Raw genomic sequence first — 20,778 nt, forward strand, 5'->3', positions numbered from 1 at the left:
ACTTTATAACGCCCGGGAAAGTCCGGAAGCACGAAGTTATTCAATGCAGGCTTCTGATTGGCTGCCGACTATGCGAATTGCCTAACGAACCAAAATTCTGAAATTTCCAAACGGAACAAAGATTTCGAAAAGCAAATTTGATTTGAAAAAAAATTAAAAAAATTAAAAACGAAAGATTATTATTTATTTATTTTTCTTGACCCAGTTGTGTAAGTTGTACGCCCGACATAAAAGATGCACGCCCCGGGCGTCCGGGCAGACGTTATTTCAAACACTGCTAATAAATTTGTATGATCCTTATCAACATGTGATACAAACAGACAACAGGGGAAGTTTAGTTTCCATCCATCACTCTCACCGTCGCTCCCCCGAGACGTTGTGGATCTCACATCCAGAGAACCTTTCCGCCGGTCTTTGTGCTTACTGGATTGGATGTCTAAGGAGAAGAGAACGTTTTGAGTTTACACAGCACAATATATTTTAGAGAATTGTCTGCAGTACAAATGGAGGATGTTGAAAAACTAACCTTTTTCATTACCTACTCTGCACCGTACAGTAATCCCTTGCTATATTGCGGTTTCTCTTGCATTGTGTTCTGCATTCTGATTGGCTAACAGTCAGTTACGCCCACTGTTTACCCGCGCTTCTTTGATTTTATTTACTTAGATCAGGGGTGTCGAACAGGCGGCCCGGATCAGGATTGAAAGGATTGAATCCGGCCCACGAGAAGTATCCGTCTCTCTCTCTCTCTGTGTGTGTGTCTTTCTCTCTCTCTCTCTCTCTCTCTGTCTCTCTCTCATTCTCTCCGTCTGTCTCTTGCTCAGTCTCTCTGTCTCTGTCTCTCTCTCTCCCTTTGTCTCTCTCTCTCTCTCTCTTTAACATCCCCCCCAGTCCGGTCCCAGAGAGAATGTTTGTTTTATCGTGTGCCCCCCCGAAGTTACAATTAGTTTGATACCCCTGACTTAGACATTCAGCGCACCACACAGAAATCACATCGCTTTGATTAGACAGTTATGGTTCCCCTAGTCCGCATCAATTTTAAGGCAGCTGCTATGCACCGGCCTAGGCAACCCTCCCGCGTTGTCTGGCAGTGCACAGAATGGCACCCACATCACAGCGCGTGGGCATGTTGTCCGGCAACGCAGGGCACGGTGCCCTAGCACGGCAAGTAGCCTCGTGGTCCGGAAGGGCAAAGCGCTGGAGCAGGGGAGATACGCGAGAGGGATCATGTGCGCGTTCAGAGTTGCTGCCGACACACTCGCACCTTCCATCTTCTTGCGGGGCCGCATAATAATTGTAAAAATAATACTATTGCAGGAACTTTTTGGAATGCAACCCCGACCAAAAACATGGGATTTACTGTATTTGTGAAAAGTACAACTTCACGCAATTGATATTAGATGTGTGCAATGGTGGTTATCTCGTGGATTTCAATGACGTTCACAAGTCACAGAAAAATTCCATAGTCGGTGATTTACAACCAGCCTCTGATTTCAAGGAATCGCACCTTTCTGATGTTTGCGCTCTCATAATACCAACGATGGCTGTGTCAGAAGTTTGAAATGGAGAACTCCATGAAGAGAAATGCACAAGTTAATAAACGCAAAAAAGAAAAAAGAATGTACAAGGTGTACAAAAAGTCTCTTAACATTTCAAAAATGAATCAAAAACTGAAAATGTATTTTTTTGTGTTTTATGTAAGTTGTTTTTTCTAATCCCACTGTATTTGTGTTCCAGGGGTCCTGTTTGAGAAAGAGCTGATGTTGAATAAACCTCAACGAAATGGCTAAGAGAAAAAGCAATGTGTCTCATGGTTTATTGAAACATAATCCATACCGGTCAACCTGTACGTTTTTGGAATACAAACTACGTTTATTATGCATTTTAAGACGTGTACGACATACAAGAAAATCTGTACGGAAAAACGCAAATTTGTCAATTATGGCTACCATCCGGTATACAGAGTGGTTTGATGCTACTGTGCGCATGCATCTGCCGCCTCAGATTTCATGTGGTAGTGATGTAGTGAAAGGAAGTCCGTCTCTTTTTAGGGAACCGGCTTTTTCAGCTCAACTCATTAAAGAGAGCCGGCTCTCAAACAGCTCACTTGCTTTGATGCATTTTATTACGAATCATTATTGTTGTATAAAGAAGTTAAGAAAAAAAGGAAGTATAAAAGGAGAAAATGAAAAATGACAGGTTTGGGTTATCCCTTTAATCAGTATATTACCAACAATAATTTAATGCAGAAAATAAATTACCAATTTGAATAAGGAAATGTATTATTGTATTTAATGATATTTGTATGTATTTTTCCTTCTACAGTGAACGTCCAAGCTACAAAATTTTTGAACTTTTTTTTATCATAAACCTCATTTATGTCGAGCAACTCAGTATCTCACAACAAAATGTTAATTAACAATATATATGATATGACGAAACACATGTACAATATAACATGTTAAACTACATAAATAAACACGTTTGAAAAAAATATGGCTTAAGATTATTTGGGGTTTTGTAAGGGAAAATACAACATTTTGTAAGGGCATGGAGCCCTGGAGGTTGACAGGTATGATAATCGGACAGGCAGACTCAGTGGAAGTACAGAACTAAGTATGGAAGAGATCCACGGTCACGTCCGTCATTATGGCACAAGAAATGTATGGAGAAGGAGACCTTGTAGAATCCTGGGCACGCTTGAACCCGGTTGCTGTAAATGTGAGGCAGCAGTACGGATAGACTTTTGGGAGAAAGAGAAAAGGATTGTCTTACGCGATCAAAGTTTTCATTAGATCTAGTCGTCCACATCCTCTATCTAACACTGTCCCTATCTCCGTAAATTTCTTTTGCATTGCGCAAATTAACCTATGTGACCGTGGATCTCTTCAATTCTTAGTTCTGTAGTTTCGCTGAGTCTGCCTATCCGATTTTGTTTCAGTGAACCATGAGACACATTACGCCTTGTCTTGAGGGGTTAGTAGGGGTTCATTAAACATCACCTCCTTGACAAACAGGATCCCTGAAACACACAAATGCAATGTAATTAAACTGAATTACATATGTTTGAATAAAATATCGAATCAATTGCATTTTTTGAAGTGGTAAAGAGACTTTATGGACACCCTCTAGAGCCCTCCGAGTGGAAATCCTGACCAAGAAATAACAATAATATTTTGTACAGAAGTCCACTTCTTTAAACACAGAATTTTGATTGTGATTTCGTTTGTAGATTATAAAGTTAAAAATAAACAATATCGTCATTTGTACCCTTCTGTGGGATGGCGATTTTGAGAGTTGAGTTGAGAGTTGCCGAGGAAAGATGACATCAATGCTAACAACAAATCATGATTCGTCTGCTTTCTTAGGCAGAGCCACGATTGGTCGGTCTTTAATGACTGAGCACCATTGAAGCCATCAGTCCTCAAAACCAATTCTCAAAATGGTAATCGATCGAGTCATGTAAAACCAGGTAAATATTTAATCTCAACTTCCATGAAGAGAATAGGCTGTTTAATGTGAGTAATAACTCATCAAAAAGACTTAAACTTAGAAATATATCAAATGCAATCTTTTGAATTAAATGATCAGATCAGGCTTCTGAAATCAGCGGTAACGACAGCAAATTCTTTCTTCAGCGGTCTCCAACCATTCAAGCTGAGAAATACTTTGTTACTAATTAGCGCAACGGACACCCAGTTTGATACACATATCTAAAATAACTTATGGTATTACTATGTCGTTACTATGTTATTACCAGGGTGCCCCCTAGAACAGCTAAGTCACACGCGGACCTGCTCTGAAAATAGCTCACCAGTCCTGGGTCATTTTAATTTTCTAGTAAAAATATTTCTTGAGTGATTGAGTCTATTTTATCCTAATATCAATAACAATCCTGGTAATAACATTGGAACAACATATTAAAAACATCATAAGTTATTTAAAAAAATGCATTCTAAACCTAGGTGCCCTTTGCGCTAATTGGTAAAAAAAAAGTAGCTCTTAGCTTGAAAGAGATAGGAGATGTAAACTAACGTTTGATTCACCGCCGCAGCCTGGGTTTGATACCCTTTGCTATTAATGCTTTGCGATCTCTGTCAGCGTCATTTTTAGACTGACTGATTATTGCACTAGTATATACGTGCGACGAATAACTATGGTAGGTCTTACTGTAATTATAAATCCATGCCACTTATAGTTCAGTGCGCCTTATACATGAAAAATGTATGACAAAAGACTATTTTCTGTAGGTGCACCTTATAATCCTGTGCACTTTACGGTGAGGTATATATAGTGTCATTTTTCCAATGTTCAATCCATGAAAGTCAGCATTGTGTTTCCTGCTGACAAATAAAAATGTGACCATGTTGTCGTGGCAAAAATAAAATCACGGTTAATGTTACATAATTGCCACGGGGAGAGAGCCACGAACACTCAAATCAGCAAAAAAAAATCGATCTTTCGGGGCAAATTCGGTCAAAAATCCAACCTTCCAATGCAAGTGATAATCCTTTTCATGTATCAGAGAATTTCAAATTGATATTACCTGTTTGTGACTCTGCTTGCACTCGTTCGGTTGACTTATCAGTCTAGATGGACACATGAAAAAGCAAATTACTAAATCAGGTCATTTTTATCCATAAGGTACCCAGCAAAACTACAATCATATCTTACCTTATTATTATCATTTAAAGGCCTGTTGATAGACACATAGTGTCTTATTTTTCTGCAAATTGCAAAAGGTTATTGTTAGTATACAAGATATAGAAATTAATATAATTCATACACAGTTCTCACCATTTTAGTTTTGTTCATTGTGTTTTGAAAACAAATGTTGGTTGACATTTTTAGTATTGGCATCTGTTTGGTTCTTCTACTTAGTCTTTTAAATTCATCAAAGCGACATCAGTCGCCAAACGGGGTCTTGGGTGCCATGTTTTTCATGCTAGTTTTGGTTGTTTTCTTTTACTTATAGAGTGCCTTTATTTACCGGATTAAACAATTGTTTTGTAAACTTGGGCTGTTTTGTTTCACATCTTCATTTTAGAGTAAACTTCAAAAAGTTAAACAAGCTCTTATTTAGAGAACCTTAAGTAAAAGCAGGTACTAGACTTCTGCAATAGTTTAGTGTTTTTTTTATCATAAAATTTCATCGTCATCAGGCAATGGTCCCACAATATTGCTGTGTTGAGGCTTCACCATGACCGATTTGTATGTTACTAATTTTCTGCAATCAAATCAGCAACAATCTGCTGCCTATCCCGAGCCAAGAACATCATTAGGGACCCCTCTCACCCCCATCATGGACTGTTCACTCTGCTAGCCTCTGGGAAGAGGTACTGCAGTGTGCGGTGCAGGACCACCAGGTTCTGCAATAGATTTGTCCCCCTGGCCATTAGACTGTTAAATGGTCAATCACACACATGGTAAGTCTACACTGCTGCTAATCTGTTTGTCTGTTGTGTTTTTTTGCACTACTAGGAGTTCTTTATACCTAGCCACTCCTTTGCACATCTGTTCTCCTCTGCATCATACTACAGTGTTATTGTTACTGTACAGTGACTTGTTTACCTGACTGCCCATTTTGCACATCTGGTTAGCTGCTACTCTTGCACTCTTTGCACTATTGTACAATACTATACATAGCCACAATTATTTAGTATATTATTAGTACTTCAATACTCCAACTGAATACAACATCTTATTTATAGATGCATCGACATTTCGTTCTGTATACACGTGTACTAGAATGACAATAAAGTATATCTGAATCTGAAATTAAGTAATGAAACAACCAAACCTCAAATTAACAACTCATATTAATGTGAATCAGGTCATTAGTCTTTTTAGCATACTAGCCAAAACAATAAAGCAGCATAAACCAAGCCAAAGTACACCTTATTCATGGCCAAATTCAAGACCCTTTGATGACTTTCAAAGCTATTTTTGTAATTTCTTCAGTACCATTAAAAAATAAAACATATGTTGTCAATCATTTATTTGTCCGAACCCCAAAGATATCTTTAATTTACATATGCGATTTTCAGTCTTGCGTGGTTATTTATCAAGACATGTAAATTTAAGATCTTGAGTAAATCACTAATATATTTGTTTTTGACACAAATCTCTCCCCCTAAAAATGTAATATGTAGCTTACATTTTCGGTTGCAGCAAGTTCTTCCCATTAAAATTTAGCACGGAGAAACGCTAGCTTAAGTTCTTGCATGGTTTAAAATAAATTTCCATAATTTATGGGTAATCTTTGCACTAATACATATTTCATAGTGCCCTGTTTAAGAGTATCAGGCACCTGTCCTCTTGGGGGCGACCTGTAGGGGGGGTATGACGCCTCATAGGACAATGCCAAACAACCTAATGCCAGCTGCAGTTAAACGGGAGGGAAGAAGAAATGCAATTACAAAGCGAAGCCACCAGAGAGGAGTATCAAGGTAATTTTTTAGGCAGACTTTTTGAGAAACCTGGCAACAATTCCAAGCATTTCCAACCAAAATTCAACAACTTTTCAATCTTTGAAAACACAACAATAAAATTCAAGCACTTTCAAAAATTTCAAGCACCCGCAACAACTCTGTGGCCAAAATCTGAAAATAATTCCGCATCTGTATGTAGAACACAAGAAATGTTGAAGAAATTAACTGTGAGATTTGTTTGCTAGCTGGCTAGCTTAAGAGCGACACAACTGCTCACTTACAATTTGCCACAATACTCGTGGTGTTACTATTTACAGTGTTGAAAATTTAAAACTTCAATACATACTCATTTGCCCAGCCTTTCACAACCTGTAGCAGCAAGATAGCGGACAAACAAGTCAGCTCCCTTTGACTGAGCTTTATATTTTGTATAATAAATACAGATTTCTTGACCAATGAACATTTAAATGAAACATTTGTATGATAGTTCATGTATTTTTGCTTATTATTCAAATCAATACTGTTTCCATTTCAAATGAAGGTTTTTTTACCATTTATAGTTGCTAAATAAACAATACCCCTTTGAAAAAAATGTATTTTTTACAACCACTTCCTTACTATGTGGGCGGGTGTGAAACATATCGTCCGCAAAAACTCAACACTTAATACAACAAATTTGCTCCCATGTTGAAGATTATCCTCAAATATGTATCCTTCTGAAAAAACAGTGGTCAAATCATTCATATATTGCAATTCTGTCACTCACCCTCCCTGTCCAATTACAGGTGTGATCTTCACATTTTGTTGAATACTGTCTCCGTTCTTCTTTTTGGCATAATAAATCCCCTGCCACTCCTAAAAAAAAACATCAAAACACAATAATACATGCAATGAGAAATGCCACAGTGACCACAGATACATAAAATGAAAGGAAAAGACATAAGATTGCATTCCAAGTTAGATTTTGTGAAGCATAATTTTCCTAAAGTTAAGTTACAGTTACAGTATTTCTGTGATTCAGATTAGCTCAAAAGGCATGCGGCTCAAAGTAATTCAGAGCGCATCAAGTGGCTTTTAAATGCAGCAGGGGCGCTCCTGGAGTCCAGGGGGACCGTTTCATGTCCACCTTCATCTTCTCTTCTCTTCACTCCCCACCTACTGACTATTATGGCTTCAAAAGAGTCTGCCTGCTGTTTGCAATTCTCAGATTGACCTTTGTTTTCTGTGTGGTAAGATTACAACAGGACGTGCTCTGAAAATAGCCCACCAGTGCTGGGTCATTGTGATTTTCTAGTAAATTGATTTTGTTAGTGCGTAGTCTATTTAACCCCACTTCCAATGATGATCGTAGTAACATAGTAATAACATAGTAATGACATAGTAAAAACATGAAAAGTTCTTATAGAAATGCATATCAAACTGGGTGCCCTTTGCACTAATTAGTAACAAAAAGTAGCTCTCGGCTTGAAAAAGGTTGGACACCCCTGGATTACAGCACAGCCACCAGCTGCTGGTATTGGCTTCATAGAAGACAACAACTGTGTTCAGACTGTGCATACTGATGTGTGTACAGTGACATTACATGAAATCTAACAATCACTTCAGATGTAGTTGGTTGTGTTAAAATTCATATGCATATTGTACGATGTGATACTCAAAATCTCAAAACAAAATAGTGTTTGCCCAGTAATTGATTTTCTAGTATCAATAATGACACGCGCTAATGCCAGTCTATGCCTAGGTCCGGCTCATCCCTGAAGACCAGGATGATGCTTTAGACAGAAAAAATGGCAACCAGATGATGAAGGTGCTGCATCTGAGTCAGAGCAGGAGACTGCCTACTGGTAACCATGGAAACCATTACTATCTGTTTCAAGTGGGAGAGCAAACCCCTGCCAAAAATGGCCTGGAGAGGGATGGGGGGCCACTAGGCTGGTTTTACCCATGACACACCACAGAAATTGGTGCCCCTACAACGCAGGTGGTTAAGTGTCCCGTGAACTGTACGTTCTCTGACACACTCTTAAATTGGCTAAAACTTTAGGTTGTCATGATGTCCAGTGTTTTTTAAATTTTAAGAGCCAAATTCCTTTTGAGCTTCACCTGAAAAATAAAGGAACCTCTACAACCATACCAAACAAAGTATTGATTAAAATATTCTTACCTTCCCTTTCCGGATGCAGGAATTTATTGTTTCAAGGAGATCAGGTTTATTCTTCTCACTTTTAGGCACTTCTATTATTTCCTTTCCTATGAGCTCACCCTGTTGGTAGCCCATAATGGACTCATAGGCAGGATTCACATACTGTCAAGTAAAATTCAAAGTAAGGCTCCATTATAGAAGAATAGGCTGGGTATTGACACATTTTCATGATTTTGACTGTGGTAAGCGAAGAGACAATAATTGCATAACAGAACATCATAACAAAAAACAATCCCCTGTGGTGATAACATGCCTAATTTTTACACATTTTATAATCACTTTATTTCAAATGAATACATATCCATCTTGTATTTAAAATAATCACAATCCCTTTAGAATGACATATTATTTTGTGGCACAGTATAAGAAACTAAGAACATTCATTTGAAAATCCGTCCATCTATCCTATATCTACCGCTAATCTGAGGTTGGCTCGCTTGGGCAGCAGCCTCTGGAGGGAAACCCCACCTCTCAGCCATTTCATCCAGCTCGTCTGTGAGGATCCCAAGGCGTTCCCAGGTTAGCCTAGAGACATAGTCTCTCCAGCATGTCCTGGGTTGATCCCGGGTCACCTGCCAGTCAGACATGCCAGGAACACCATTCGAGGGAAGTGTCCAGGAGGCATCCTTATTAGATGCCCGAGCCACCTCGACTGGCTCCTCTTAATGCGGAGGAGCAGTGGCTCTACACAGAGTTCCTCCTAGCTGATCGAGCTTCTCACCCAATCGCTAAGGGAGAGCTCAGTCACCCTGAGCAGAAAACCCATTTCAGCAGCTTGTATCAGGCATGTTGGTTTTCCAGTCATGACCCGCAGTTCGTTTCTATAGGTGAGGTAACGTGGATCGACTGGCAAATCAAGAGCTTTGCCTTTTGTCTTAGTTCCTTCTTCACCATGACATACCGCTAAAGAGTTTGCATGACAGTAGATGCTGCAACTGTCCGTCTGTCGATCTCCCGTTCCATCTTACCCTCAATTGTGATCGAGACCCCGAGATACTTGAACTCCTCCACTTGAGGTAAAATATCATCCCTGACGTGATACCCTTTTACGGCTGAGAACCATGGTCTAGGACTTTGTGCTGCTGATTTTCATCCCAGCCACTGTGAATCACCCCAGTGAGAGTTGAAGATCACGGCTTAAGGAAGCTCACAGCACAACATCATCTGCTAAAAGCAGAGATGCACTGCTGAGGTTCAAAAAACAGACCCCTTCTACGCCACGGCAGTGCCTAGAAACTGTCCATAAAAGTTATGAACAGGATCGGTGAGAAAGGGCAGCCTTGGCGGGGTACAACTGTCACTCGAAATGAATCAGAATTACTACCGGCAATACGGACCAAACTCTGGCACTGGTCATTCAGGGACCTTACACCCAAAGTAAGATTTTTTTAGAACCCCATACTCCCAAAGCACCCTGAGGAACATGGTTGACTGCGTTCTCCAAGTCATGTAGACTGGATGAGCAAACTCCCATGCACCCTAAAAGACCCTTCATTTGAAAACAATCTCAATAACCTAAGTTTTTATTTTTTTCAAATTATTAAAACGTCCAAAAAACATGTTTCAACAAGTTTGCACAGCCTCTACAGATTGCAAAAACTTATATAAATGACAATATGAGAATGAATGCATCACAGCAAGGTTATTAAAAACTCACCTGAATGACTTGATCTTCAGAAGTGATCTCAATGGCCTCTTGGCTTTGTTCCAGAGCTGTAAAAATCGCATTTCCAGCTCTTCCAGCAAGAAAGAATAATTGATCATTCGTACCATGGGAATAATATGCCAAGCTATTAATCCAAATTTGAATTGTTATGTCACGTAGAAGAAAATTTGAATTATAGTGTACAACCTGACAAGCGTGGCCAATCAAACTCATCTTTTGTCTTACAGAGAGATATTTATGCCCTTATGTCCGTTTTGTTGAGAATTTTGCGCTTTAGCACCTTGTTTAATAACAGCAAGTGGTCCAAAAAGTACTAAAACGTAAAACAGATGTGCATTCAAAAGTTTTTAGAATCTAAAATTTAGGTCACCAGAAAAGGTGAAAAGGTCTTTTAGAATTCTGTTTTTTTTGCCCAAAATAGCATCCATTCATCAATTATCTGCACCGCTTTTTCTCAGGGGGTGCTGGAGCCCATCCCAGCTATCTTAGGGCAGTGGGCATGGGGACACCCTGAACTGGTTGCCAGCCAGTCGCAGGGCACACAGAGACAGACAACTCTCTCACTCATCTACACCTAAGGACAATTTGGGCCGGCCAATTAACCTAACTTGCATGTTTTTGGAATGTGGGAGGAAACCGGAGTGCCCGGAGTAAACCCACGCAAGCACGGGGAGAACATGCAAACTTCACACAGGAGGTTCGATCTCATGACCTCAGAACTGTGCCGCACACGCGCTAAACACTGCCCCCCTGTGCTGTCCCCCTAGAATACCAATATTTATTTAACACACCTACCCCCTTAACAGTTATTATTGTTGTGTGGACTCGTTAAGAGCCAAACAGAATAGTTGCTTAACTCACCTTAGTTTGAACTGTGCGAGCACCTCTCCATGCTCCAGCTGCTGCAGCTCATTATAGCAGGCCATCATATTGGCATTTTCTACATATCTCTAAAAGTCAGATATCAACAGTATAAAATATGATAAGTGAGATGGAAATAATACTCCACTTTTAATCAGACTCATAGTATTGTCATTGTATAATGAATGATGCCGTTGAAACCTACAGTATACAGTAGAAAAATTCTTCTACATGTGACTTCTACATCAACCCATATTCGTGGTACTGACAGAAGTGGTAAAAAAGGTTTAAATTGAGTAATCCATATATATATATATATATATATATATATATATATATATATATATATATATATATAGGACATTGGTTTGGAACCTTTATGACCCAAAAAGTCATAAAAGCAAAAACATTTAGATTTTTTATTTAGAGGGCCCCACCATATATTTTAAGACAAAATTCAACAAACCGCAAAACCCACTCTCCAGACGACAGCTAATTGTTCAGCACATTTTATTTCACTGTGTGACATTTGGCGATTTTATAAAATCTACGAAATAATAGTAATGCCACAGCCTGTGTCTCATTTCATATATAAATACCACTTAAAATTTGACTCGCTCCCGCAGTTACTTAACAGGCTCATTTTGACTGTCATTATTGTTTTATATACCGTATTTTCCACACTATAAGGCGCACTGGGTTATAGAGCGCACCCAAAAAATAGTATTTGGTCCTATATTTTCCATACATAAGGCGCACCGGATTATAAGGCGCTACAATGGGAACGTCGAGAAAACAGTAAGATAGTTCAGTCAAACTTATCACCCCCCCAACATTCCGAAAGCTTGCAAAGAAGCAAATACGTGTCTCAGAGATATACGGGAACAGTGTCTGTACGATGTCACCAATCACTCAAATGCATCGTTCCACATATCATTCGGAAGTTTAAAGTCTTGAGATTCAAGAAATGCCAAACATTTCTTAGTTTCCATTTTATTTTTTGCTTGCAACTGTGTGGACAGCAAAGTAATAATTTTATTGTGCAGGGAAACGGGGTTCTTTACTGTGCATATGACAATAAACACTTTGAATTGAATTTAGTTAAAAAATAGACTCGTCACAGAAACACAAGATCGTTCTAAAACAAGATAATATAAACCCGCATAGCTCACCTTAGTTCTCTTGCAGCCATTACGTTCAATAATGATACGTAACCATGGTCTTCTTACAACCATGAGTGTAGTAAATCCAGGAGAGTAAAATATTTACAAATACAGAAGAGTAAAAAATGTTTTCTCTATGCCGTAGTGCCACCCAACGTGTGATTAACATTCATCTTTTTCGGCCAATTGCAGGCTTTGTTTCGCCCCTTTAGCCTATGCGAGCCTGTAAATGATAAAAAGGATCCGCCCCCTTTACCTCCGAATAACTTTAGCCAATAGTGACTGATTCAAATGATGATTGTCACATTGGTTAGGAATGAAACGCTGGTATATAAATCCCAGCATACACCACGGACTACTTCGCCTTCGGGGAAAATCTAGTCGGCGGCTGCTTGCCTTAGTTGCAAGACTTTGCGACTTAATATTGATCCATAAATAAGGCGCACTGTATTATAAGGCGCACGGTCAGCTTTTGAAAAAAAATAAAGGCTTTTAGGTGCGCCTTATAGTGCGGAAAACATGGTAATTGTTTCAAAACAAGAAGCGAGTATTTACCTTCTGTGCAGAAGGCACTGGCGAGGGGTAGAAGCAGTGCGCGGACTGTGTATAGCTCCGCCTATTCCTACCGCTCACCCAATTAAATTGATCTGGATGCTTTGGGTGCTTACTGTTTGTTCTGTGTGTTTTTGTCATAAAATGTCTCAACAGTCAACATAAATAGTTTAATGAGCTACCATATAAAGGATTGTTTAGCAAAGTACAACCAAAACGGAGTCTGCTGGTGTGACACCTCGACAGTAAACTGTAGTTGAGACTGTGCGGATCAAACCTCACTAAAATTTAGCGTTCTACATGCTTTGCATATGCTACATTCAGTTTTGCATGTAACAATACAGTAGATACAGTAATTGAGCACGTTCTTCTTCATATCCAAGCCAGAACTTCTAGCCCTATATGGCTGCAAGGCATAGGTTCCTGACCCGATATAGGAGGTGGAAAAAGACAAAAACCTAATACTTCTCACCCTATTAAAGCCAGCGTTGATCAGAGGAATCACAGATGCTTCCTCCCTGTCCGGCCTTTAAAGGACACAGGCAAATTTGAATTAAGTGATGCAAACTTAAAAATTACAAATGAGTAATCTGTTATAATCATGATAGGTTTATTGGTGTTTTTTAATGCATTATTAAATGTAAGATACTATTTTTAAAACATTTTTAATGTTCTGATCTTCGTACAGGGTTCGTACACCTTTTTTCATCAGCCAAATACAAGCACTTTTTAATGAAATTTAAAGCCAATTTTTCCAATTCATCCAGTACTATTAAAAGAAGAAATCCGGTGTAAATTGTGTATTTTGCAGAGCCAGAAGTACATCTGAGACATATGTGATTTTTAATCTCACGTGAGCATTTATCCAGACATGATTTTTCGATCCAGTACAATTTATCACGGGGAAACACTACCTTAGTTCTTTTCATAGTACATAATAAATGTCCATAATTGATACATAATTCTTGCACATATCCACATTATATAGCGCCCTGTTTAAGTGTAACAGGCACCTCTCCTCTTAGGGGTGACCTGTAGGGGGCGATGACGCTTCATGGGACAATGCCATACAAACCAATGCCAGCTGCCGTGAATTACGAAGGAAGAAATACAGTGGCAAGCAAAGCGAAGCCACCAGAGACCAGTATCGGCGTCATTTTTAAGCAGGTCTTTTGTGAAGCACTTCACCCAAAATGCAAGCACTTTCCAATCCTTGAAAACACATTAAAATTAGAACATATTCAAGGATTACAAGCACCTGTACGCACCCTGTATGTAGGTCAATATTTTTGGGGATATTTTTTTAGTGTACTAAAACTAAACTAAAAACTATTAAATTTAACACTTGTAATTGATTCATTTGGTAGATATTGATACCCAACCCCAGCTAACTGGTAACTCAGACCCACTCTTCTGGTTGCAAGCTGTGCCATGTAGGATTCAACTATGGCACTGGTTGAAAATGTTATTTTTGAGCAGGGGTCAACGAGTTGTACTTACCTCTTCACAACGGCGACAATCACAGTGTTTTCCGAAGAGTCAACCGCTCTCATAGACCTGAATGTAAACACAGAGAGCCCTTCAGCCGGACGGCAGACTGTCGGAAAAGCCGGTGGCATCAAATCAATGTATTTTTCACGCTACGATTCTCCCGGACAGCTCCAATGATGGAGCTACTGCAAGCGGGCCAAGGCCTCTGAAAGAATGCAGTGTACAGGGCCACTCATCCGCCTGTGGGTTCCCCCAGCCAGTGGTCATAAAGGCCCTTTAGTTCCCCCGGTCCGAGCCCGAGCGTGCACAGTGAACATATGGAGCCGGCAAAATGAATGGACTTAACATACACGACACGCAGGGCAAATGAATGTTTGCAAATGTGCTTTCGTTTGGCCAGATGCTAAAGATAGAAAAGCGGTATGGGCCGTCACGGCTCATTTCTCATTTATTTTACAACGCCGGAGGCACCGATGAAAAATAAGAGGAGCACAAACTAGCCAAAAGACTAGCAAATGTACTCAAATGTTGCGGCTAGGAACAAACATGTACTTTGGTAGACTAATCAGGTATTTTAATGTTATTTGTTGAAGCCGCACTAACTCCCCCCGAAATATTCACATTCGACGACTAGATGTAGCTTTATTGTGTAGGGCAAATGAAAATGAGTGCTAAAAAGCAAAAGGAAGAATACAAACTACGGAGATTCAAATTGACCAAGAACTTCAATTTTTTTTGCCAATATTGGTTTTAGGGGTACCTTTTGCAGCAAGATGATGGACAATTAAGTCAGCTCCCTCTTGGTTAGGCTTGTGTAAAAAAAGCAAAGATATTTGACCTACAAGTATTTGAAAATGCACCTTTATATGATACATCATGTATTTTAGCTTATTATTTTAACCAATTTATATTTTTAATCAATAAAAGGTATTTTTTTTACCACTAAGAGGCCACATTAAATAAATACACACTGTCCCTTTAGGTTTCAAGTAAACTATGAAAACAATTCTTAAAATGGAAAATTATCTAGTTTCGCATGTGGAAACATAATTTGCTTATTTTTTAACTATGATTTTTTTTTTAAACAATCACTAATATCTAGGTATGACACAGTATTAATGTATTTGCAACAATACCTTATATTAAGATTGTTTAAAAAATGATCAGCCATCTACCAGATTTGAGAGTTTTGCCACAGTTGTCAAACACATACACTCGAGATTTAAGGCAACAACCACAAAACTTGAAGATCAAAACACATATTTAAAATAAACTTAAGATCATTTATTTTTCTATGTAAATATTTAGTTGGAAGAGAGCACGGTAATTCAAATGAAGTATTTTAGATGATGACATAAGAACTACTGAAAAATAAATCAAATACATTAAGAAGCGCAATAAACTATAACTATAATGCTCAGCTTCAGGAAGCTGGTGACTGCGATTGGTCTATACCTGAGCTCTGAGCACTGTGATATCATTTTCATGCGACGACAAGTGGCTAACCTGAGGTACCTAAAAGCAAGTGGATATGTGTTGCTTAATTCATTACCAGTAAAAAAAGAAATGTATTGAATAAATTCAAGATATTAAAGTAGGTTTGAAGAAGAGGGCGTCATTTGAGATGTCCTTAACTCATCAATGCCATTACGTAAAAATACGTTTTCAGAAGCATTGTCCCTGAGAGCCAAAATTTTAAATGTTTTTTTGTTTTTGTTTTATAAAAAAAAAAAAAAAAAAAAAAAACTTTTTTGAAGTGTTTGGCACAGTTCATCAGTCAGTATCAAGCCTGTGGGAATGATTTCAGTATGATAAATCACCATTAGATGACAGTATTGGCTTGGATCAGATATTTGCCCACACATCAAGGTGGCCCCTTACTTCCTAGTATTGCCTCCAGCGATTGACAGTGTGAAGGCGGGACCATATGGCGAGTAGGCGTAGTGAAGCAGCATGATGAAAGTAGCGAGGGTATGGATAAGTACAGACTGTTAACGCTTGAACAGAGCGTTTTTTTCTAAAGAAAATGACAAAACAGCTTTGTCATTGTCGGGGTAGAGAGGGATGACGTTTTGTGCACATTCGCAGGAAGGCAATCAAATTTGTGTGATTACGTTGCCGGAAACATGGGGCGCTAAAAAAAGCTCTTGCATGAGTTCAGTGTTCTTACAATAAAATGTTATTTTGCAAGCAAAGTGCCCTTGAGAATAATGCAAAGCATTGTTTAGATATCGGAGCTATCACAAATGCAAAAAAAGCACCAAAGTGAAAGTTCTGCGTGAAATTTGGTGTTTCACAAAAAGCTGTTTTTCTCAGAAGATTTTTGGCAAACAAAGATATTCAAAAAAACTTAGCAATGTTTAAATGTTGTTTACTAAACAAAGGCAAAAGCTAGTACCCTTTTTTTTTGAATGAAAGATGACAGGCAACACAATAGGTAGAAAGAAAGGGGCTAGGGGAATTGATGTTTGCAGAGTGACTTTATCCTCGTCATTGTACAATTTTGTTAGTGTATAATGAAAATGGTAAAAGTAAGAGAAGGCTTGTGTCAAATACAGTCCAGATGGCAACTCAAACCCCAAAAATATGAAAAAGGAAGCGTTTATTCAAGTTTGTCTAAGAAATGCACGTACTTGCATGCGCATCATGATCATGACTTTAATCCAGGAGATAGCGACAGAGAGTAACAAAGTTTTAAATTCCGTTACAGCACCTTTAAAGGTGAGAGAAGCGGGAAAATAAAATGATACAGCAAGGGAGCGTCTTACCGGCATAGTGCTTCGGCATCAAAGTGTCTGGAATGTCTGTGGTCAATGATGACGAGGTCGTGAAGCTTGTCGGCGAAGCATTCAAGGGCCGACTCGGGCGTTCGCGCCACGCTGCACTTGTAGTTGGCCTTCTCGCAGGCCCAGGTGAAGCCATTGCTCTGACTGTCCTCTTTGGCAAAAACTAAAAGTACCTGCAACGCAAAGGATGAACATTGTGACTAATTTTGTGAAGTGTATTCCCAAACATTTTTTTTTTCAATAAGGCACAGAAAGTGTAGTCCCCCACAATTATGCAAATATGTTGCAAAATATTCCGGGGGATGAGAAATTTAGTATCAACCCATCTGGCTTGTTTGTGGCAGAGCTGTGACGTCACTGAAGGAACACAAAATTTCAAAATGGTGAATCCGATTAAAACAACACGCAAAGCAAAATCCGAAACAGACGACGATTGTAGTGAACAGTGACTGCATACCACTTATCTCGCTTGGAGGTAGGCGATTGTGGCTTCAACACCTAATATGTCAAAGTTGAGGTCCGCGGGCCACGTTCAGCCCGGGAGAAAGTTTTCTATGACCTCTGAGATGGTCTTAATCAAGGGGGGGATTTTAGATTCAGAGGTTTGGGGGTACTGGGCACCCAGAGTTTCTGGCTGATTACATTTGTTTTTTAATTTTACTTGAAGTGATATAGGATCATTCATCACTGTTCAGGAGTGTTCCTTCCCATTTGTGAACATCAGATCAGCCTTTGTGGTTAGCAGAAACACTTATTGCGCCATGCCCAGGTTTGACTTTTTTATTACTAGCGAAGAACACACAAACACACATCTTCAAGAAGAAGCATGGAACTCATTAGAAAATGGTACATTCCATTCAACACCTTTTCAATTGCCAACACAGCCAAGGACTGTAGTCGGTTTTGACCAGTGGTGCTTATAAGCCAGGTACGGAGCTGCCGTAATGCAGCTACTCACTGGAATAGGCAAATCTGAATAACTGCCTTCAGAGACTGAAACATTGCAATATGCAGGAGATTGTACACTGATAATGTGTCTTCAATGGCGCCAGACTCCCTGTTGCTCTTCAGATCGTTTTTTACAACCACTACTTCTGCTGACTCAAATTCATTCCCATAATGTCCTGCCAGTGCTGACAAATGAGGCATGGACAAAACATTGGAAGAAGTAGGATTGCATACATGAATCCCATGAGCTAGTTCTGTCCATGTCTTAAGCCATTTTTAGAACCGTACCACATACCTTCATACACACAAATACTACATTACCCTCAATGCAACGTTAATGCTTGAGAAATAGACTGGCGAGGAATAATGTGAGTTCGATCAAGCCCCCCCCCAAAAAATTATAGCATTTTCAAACTCTTATTTCCTTAAGAAAGGACAAGATTGGCTTAAATATGAGGAAAAAAGAAAGAAAAAAGGTAAACAACGCAGCAAATTTAAACTAAATGTTATTATACTTGTATTATTAATTACTATATGATAATGATACTGAATTCCATGTTTTGTGCTATGTCAAAGAAAGCGGTCTACAGGCCATTCTCTTTTGAAAGAGCAACAGTAAATAGTGAGAAGTACCTCACCATGCTGGAAAACTGGTTAATGGAGTTAAAAAAAAGAATCTGGCGACTTTATTTTCTAACAGGATGGGGTGCTACCAGACTGGAGCCTTTAGGTTAAACAGTTTCTGAACACAATACTGCCAGACGAATTGATCGGACAGTCTAAGAATAGAATAGAATAGAATAGAATAAAATATACCTTTATTGTCATTGTTACAAAATGGGTTAACATACTGTATTGTGACAACGAAATTGGGCATGACACTCCAGGTTCACTCATTCACAGTGAGGTAAAAAACCCAAGAAGATAAAGGAACAGAGAAGATAAGGTTATAAAACAAGGAGGATAAGGTTATAGTTATAATTTACACAAAATTTACCCAAGAAATGTCGGCATATAGGATGTTACATACAGTTTGGTGTCGTAGGGTTTGTGCATTTGGTGCAAAAATAGTCATCATAGTGCAAAAAATGGTCAACACATGCATTTGGTGCAAAACTAGTCATCATAGTCATTAAGCAGAATGATCACAAACTTATGTCCTGGCCGCCCAGATTTCAGACAATGCAACAGGTTTTTGTGGGGATTTGTGAAAGGATTGGTCTATGTCCCCCCTATTCCGAGAGACGTGAATAAGCTGAAGGCACAAATAACAGAAACTGTTGCAACCATTGACAATGCAATGCTGGGACACTTTTGGCAATAATTTGACTATCGGCTTTATGTGCTTCATGCGACCAATGGTGCTAACATCGAACGTTACATGGAAAGTTGAGATTACAAGCGTTCTGAATTTACCAGTTGTGTTTTATATCCTTAATGGTTTCGGAGATATTCTATGTCAAAATGTGCCCAAGACCTTTGGAACACCCTGTATATCTTAAGTCACTGCTAATACTAAGAAAGAATTTCTATATTTATCCGATAACATTGAATTATGTTTACTTTTCAGAAGGTCCCTATCCCTTTAAGCTCATCACATCCATCAGTGACCCAGCCCCCAAGGATTCAACCCTGCCCCAGTCTTGCAGCCTGTTGGCCTCTGCCAGGGAGACTTCCACAGGCCCTCTCGTTGCGTAAATACTGGACTATCCATCTGGGCCCACCTCCAAGAGCGGCACGGAACTAAGAGTGGATTCGTGAGTCACCCTCTCAAACCGACGTCACTCCCGACGTCTTGGCGGCGAATACAATCAATGCAGAGTGGAAAACGTTTTGTCTTGCGTTTTGACATCACGTGTTAAATCAAATTATGGCACCAAGAAAACCCAGATGTTATTGAGAAAAGATCTAACTGCTTTTGTTTGTGCAAAGTTAGATGTTTTGACAACTTTGAATTATTGGGACAATTGGTTCAGGTCTGAAGTAACAAAACACAGCTAAGAGCAGAAAGGCAGGCGGCTCCAAACCTGTGAGGAGTGTTACAAATTCAAACCATATTTAGCAATTGCGCATTTTCATTAAGTGCACCAGAGAGTCTTGCTCGTAAATGCATCACTACTGACGAGCATATTGCATGCAGATTCAGAACAAAAATCCACATTGAGATTTTTGAAGAAACAGTAAGCATATGCTGTGGCATGATCTCATGTAAACGTCACAAAACATTCGATGTAGGGCTGCAACTAATGATGATTTTAATAATGGGTGAATAGGTCAATTCGTTTTTTGATTAAATTGGATTTAGAAAAAAATATATTTTAATTTCTTCCTCTTCTTAAGTTTTGGACGGATAGAAAATTAGTGTACAAAACAAAATAATATTTTATATTATAAAACAATACAAAATCCAAGTGTTTGTCAAACAAATAAAAAATACTATTGCAAATTTGTAAGATCCTTTTTTTTATAAAGTGCAAAAAAAAGAGTATTTCGACAATAGGACCTTTTCCATTTTTAAAGTTACTATCCTTTTGCACATGTTTACCTTTTAGATTTGTTTTACTTGCACGTGCACTGCACGAATTTTATTATAAATATATAATGTCAATTAAAGCCATACATTCATTCACTCATGCATCAAAATACGGTCTTGAGGCGCTCTGTCGGACCAAAGGAC

At 38.9% G+C, this 20,778-nt stretch overlaps 1 protein-coding gene across 2 annotated transcripts in view; it reads right to left on the reverse strand.

Moving 5' to 3' along the window:
- Nucleotides 1–20,778, reverse strand: part of pde8a (phosphodiesterase 8A) — a 114,139-nt gene that overhangs the window by 23,970 nt on the left and 69,391 nt on the right. For both annotated transcript variants that reach the window (XM_088334274.1, XM_088334275.1), the window contains exons 3-12: nt 17,136–17,326; nt 14,377–14,433; nt 13,349–13,403; nt 11,162–11,250; nt 10,292–10,370; nt 8,596–8,736; nt 7,198–7,286; nt 4,675–4,726; nt 4,547–4,589; nt 359–436 (exon numbers count right to left, since the gene is read on the reverse strand). In XM_088334274.1, coding sequence (XP_088190400.1) covers nt 359–436; nt 4,547–4,589; nt 4,675–4,726; nt 7,198–7,286; nt 8,596–8,736; nt 10,292–10,370; nt 11,162–11,250; nt 13,349–13,403; nt 14,377–14,433; nt 17,136–17,326 — 874 coding nt within the window. The remainder of the gene's footprint in view (nt 1–358; nt 437–4,546; nt 4,590–4,674; nt 4,727–7,197; nt 7,287–8,595; nt 8,737–10,291; nt 10,371–11,161; nt 11,251–13,348; nt 13,404–14,376; nt 14,434–17,135; nt 17,327–20,778) is intronic.

This window comes from Urocampus carinirostris, chromosome 4 (genome assembly GCF_059441175.1).
Source record: "Urocampus carinirostris isolate Australia breed hairy pipefish chromosome 4, RoL_Ucar_1.0, whole genome shotgun sequence".
NCBI lineage: Eukaryota > Metazoa > Chordata > Actinopteri > Syngnathiformes > Syngnathidae > Urocampus > Urocampus carinirostris.